The 4,575-nt window shown below is 25.9% G+C and overlaps 1 protein-coding gene across 1 annotated transcript in view; it reads left to right on the plus strand.

Annotated features, from left to right (window-relative positions):
- The first annotated feature begins 217 nt into the window (after positions 1-217).
- Positions 218-4,575, plus strand: part of LOC109862331 (protein artichoke-like) — a 7,396-nt gene continuing 3,038 nt past the window's right edge. Inside the window, exons 1-2 of the mRNA XM_020442360.1 lie at positions 218-345; positions 1,043-2,491. Coding sequence (XP_020297949.1) covers positions 343-345; positions 1,043-2,491 — 1,452 coding nt within the window. The 5' untranslated portion in view covers positions 218-342. The remainder of the gene's footprint in view (positions 346-1,042; positions 2,492-4,575) is intronic.

Raw genomic sequence — 4,575 nt, forward strand, 5'->3', positions numbered from 1 at the left:
CGTGATGAAATTATACATATTGTTATAACATTAAGGTAAGTAACATTTATATATAAATACACGAAATGTTTTGCTAAATTATATTAAGTTATAAGTAAATCTCTGTTTATTATATAAAAATACTACAACTTAGAGATAACTGGCAGTTAAAAAAACTAACGTTTCCGGTACGTTTTTATCTCCAGTTAACAGATATGATATATCTGTTTCAACAATTCTCAGCGCGCGCTCAAACCAGTATTCAAAGTGCTTTCGTGAAGAGAGAGAGAACACCAGCAAAAACTTAATACGAAACCATTAAATAAATCTGTTTGTAAATATTTAAAAAAAGAATCTGCAATTATGGTAAGTTGTTACAATTCTTTGTTTTGTAAAAGTTTGCACGTATATATATATATATTTATACATATAATTTTATATATTTTATATAAAAAAAGGAAACATATATATATATATATATATATATTTCTATATATTTTTCTTTTTTATTAATATTTGAATATTTGAAGTAATAACAAATTACACAGTAATTTAATTGAATTATGACGTTATATAAAGAATTATGTGTATATTAAAAGATAATTATGTATATATTAACTTTGCGGACGGGACTGTCTGACTCGTAAGTATGCTTGGGCTGTTGTCCGCAAAGAACAAGAAAATTAAAGAAACTAGAAAAACAGTGTTTTTTTTATAAAAGAAAACGACACCATCTTTGTAACTATTTAGCACATTATAATTTAATAAATATATTCTAAATAATACATTACAAATGAGACGAGACGTGATCGATATTTGTGACTAATCAGCCGTGTTTTTTAATTTTTCTGACTCTTCGATCACAAATGTGTTCAATGATTGTATTTGTTGTTAATTTATTATTATGTTTTAAATGCTAGCTATAATTTTAATATTAACAAATTAATTTTAGAGAATTAATTTTTTTGAAACTATATTTTAGACTTAAAATATATTGTAATATATCTAAGCGAACTATCTTTATGTTTACAATTCTAAAATAGACGTTTTATTATGTTTTTAGAAATCAATAAAAATCAACAATATCATCATCATTAGTAGGACAATTGTCGTGACAGTTCTTGTCTGTTTGCCTACATTATCAAGAGCTAATGATGTCTCTTCATATCTTTCGGACAATTATGTAAACGATTCTCTCTCAGGCTTATGCAAAGACGCCATTCTGTCTTTAAACTTTGCAAATACAAATATCGATATTAACTCTGATTTTATCAGCAGTCCATTTATTACTTGTCTTAATCTTACGGGCAATCATATTAATTTTGCACTAGATGCCTTTAGAGAACTTCCAAATCTAACTACTCTATTTCTTTCTAAACTTAAATGCAACTCTGGTATTCACTTAGATGGCCACGAGAAATTAAAAGTTTTTCTTATGAACGACTGTAAGAGTAATTCACCTGATGACTATTCATCTAGATACTATCCATCTAGATATGGCTATTCTGATTATTCAAATGTACGTTCTAAACAGACAGTCTATATTAATGGAAATTATCAAGACTTAGAAATTTTATCTCTTAGAAACAACAATATAGAAAATCTACGATATTCTACAACTCGTTTTACGATAGTCTCCTCATCATCAAACAGTTCGATTACTCCAAATGTACAAAATATTCCATTTCCAAAACTGAGAATTCTGGATCTTTCTAAAAATGTAATAAACAATTCCACTTTTGTGGATTTGTTACCTATACATAGTCTAAGTTTTCTTGATCTTTGTGAGAACTCGCTTGAATCTTTAAAATTAAATAAAAAAGGAGAAAATGTGCATACATTGATTTTAGACAGCAATAAGATAGAGTATGTAGCGTGGCAATCTGCTAAATCGAGTCTCGATCTCATTGGCATGACATCTTTGACATATCTTTCTCTTTTCAATAATCGCATTAACGATATCCAGTCAAATGCTTTCAAAGATACAAACAGGTTAGAATTTTTGAATCTATCCAAAAATGCTATAGAGACTCTGTATCAATACACATTTGCAAATTTGAATTACTTACAGACATTAGATCTGAGTTTCAATCAGATAAAAAATATAACAACTCAACTTTCAAATGAAATAAACATCAGTACTTTGTTATTAAACTACAACAAAATGAATAAAATAACTTTAAACGCTTTCATTCAATTTCCGCAGTTAAAGAAATTGTATTTAGAAAATAATGATATAGAATGGATTGATACTAAAGCATTTAGTCAGCTTTCTATGCTGGAAGAATTGAGTCTGTCGAACAATAAGTTGAGTTTTCTGCCAGAAGGATGGTCTGAATCTTTGATATCTTTAAACTACTTGAATTTAAACAAAAATAAGTTTACTTCGCTGGATTCATTGTCTTTAACAAATAAAATACCACTTACACAATTGTATTTTATGAATAATTCGTTAAAATATTTAAGCAATGAAATATTTAAACAGTATATTACATATTTGCCACAAAATCTTATTATATATTTATAGTATATATTAGATTAAAAAGTAAACTTTATATACAACTTGAATTATATATAAACATAAATCTATTACTTATTGCTAACTGAAAATATGATACTAAATAATTGATATACAATTGTATCACCAACTGTTTGTACTAAAAAGAAGAAAAACCAAGAGTGTAGAATTGCTTGTACAATATTTATAAAGAAATAAAAAAAAATATTTTGTACACACTATCAACTATGTTCGGTTTCTGAAAAACTTTAATTTATATTATATATTGTATTAATAATAATATTAATATTTTATCAATACAAACTTCAAAGTTGATATACTTTTATAATATCTGTATTATTAGACGTATTATTATATATAACTAAAAAAATATACTATTATTAATTAAAATATACTATTATTAATATCCGAGAACTCTTTTTTTTCTTTTGTTACAATTAAACATTTATATTATACTTATTTGATGAAGAATGTACAGTATACATAACTAGTAATATTTTATAATACTGTTGTTTATATAATGTTTTATATAATATTTATATAATGTTTTTGTATAATGAGCAATTGTATTATGTGTAATAAAAAATATTTTGTTTAATATATACTAATATAAACTGTATAAATAAAGCGAATTAAATTGTTGGGATCGTCATCAAAACAGAATTGCTACATTCCAGTTTCACTGACTCCGACAAATAGAATTACTCAAGAATACATTATTGACACAAACACAATCTCATAATAGTAATCAAAGAGATATGATGCGGTATAGTAAAGATGTGTGTATTATTGTTATTGTTATTGTATTATTGTTATTGTTATTACTATTATTATTGTTACTACTACTACTACTACTACTGCTACTACTACTACTACTACTACTACTACTACTACTACTACTACTACTACTACTACTATTATTATTATTATTATTGTTATGCGTGTATTATTGTTTTTGGTTTTTAGGTTTTAGTTGTTTTATATTAATTTTATTTTTACAAGTTGTCTTCAGTGGAATTCTGTGTGACTAAAATTTGGATGTTCAGTCAGCAAATTGCGGATATCACGTTATGCGATAGTACATCCAAGGACGCTGAGCAGAAGTTGCACGACGGCCGAAAAGATGCAACAATCGGCATTGCACTTTCCTTAAATCGAATGTTTTTAATCAACCATTCACAAACGATTGGCTGATTAACAACACGTGATGACTGATGTATAAAATAAAAGATGGCGTGCGTTATAGAATTGTTCCAAAAATTGTTTCAAATCGCGTTGTCGCCGGTAGCTTTACCCCTGATTTTATAAACTTTGACCGTAAATTTGTCTCCCAACTTAGATTCCGATAGCCAACGCGAATAACAATATATCCATATATATATGCAAAAATACTAAAAATCATTTTATACAACTAAAAAAAAACAAAATTAGGAAAACACATCCAAATAAAGAACGGCAGAAGAATTTAGCTCTGTTTCTCTTTTTCAAATACAGATCTACTTTTATATAATAACATAAAATATTATATATTATAAAATATTATCTTATTATGCAATATCACAGAGGAATATCATAGTTTTCTCTCAACTAAAAAGATAATATATTTTTCATTTTTTACCAAATAAAAAATTATTTTTCATAAACTTAAGATATAAAATTGTTTACTTTTTTTTTGACTAACTAATGAAACTGTACATGTTATAAGTGAGCACTAAGATAACATTATATATAAAAATATATGAAGTGTTTTTACTAACGCTTTCTATAAGTGAATCTCTACGTCTATTATGTAAAACATTACATCATCTTAAAGATAACTGGCAATCAAAAATTGTTTCCGATATGTATTTATCTCCAGTCAGCAGAAATAACGTATCTATTTCAATAATTTTCATTACCCACTTGAACCAGTATTCAAAGTGCTTGCGTAAAGAACACCAGCAAAATCTCAAGACAAAACCATTCAATAAACGTATCTGTAAATATTTAAACAAATAATCTGCAATTATGGTAAGTTTCTACAATTCTTTGTTTATAAATTTTTATGTATATATATGTATTATATATTTGTATGTATA

This window comes from Pseudomyrmex gracilis, unplaced genomic scaffold (assembly GCF_002006095.1).
Source record: "Pseudomyrmex gracilis isolate BER0280 unplaced genomic scaffold, ASM200609v1 scaffold_10, whole genome shotgun sequence".
Lineage (NCBI taxonomy): Eukaryota > Metazoa > Arthropoda > Insecta > Hymenoptera > Formicidae > Pseudomyrmex > Pseudomyrmex gracilis.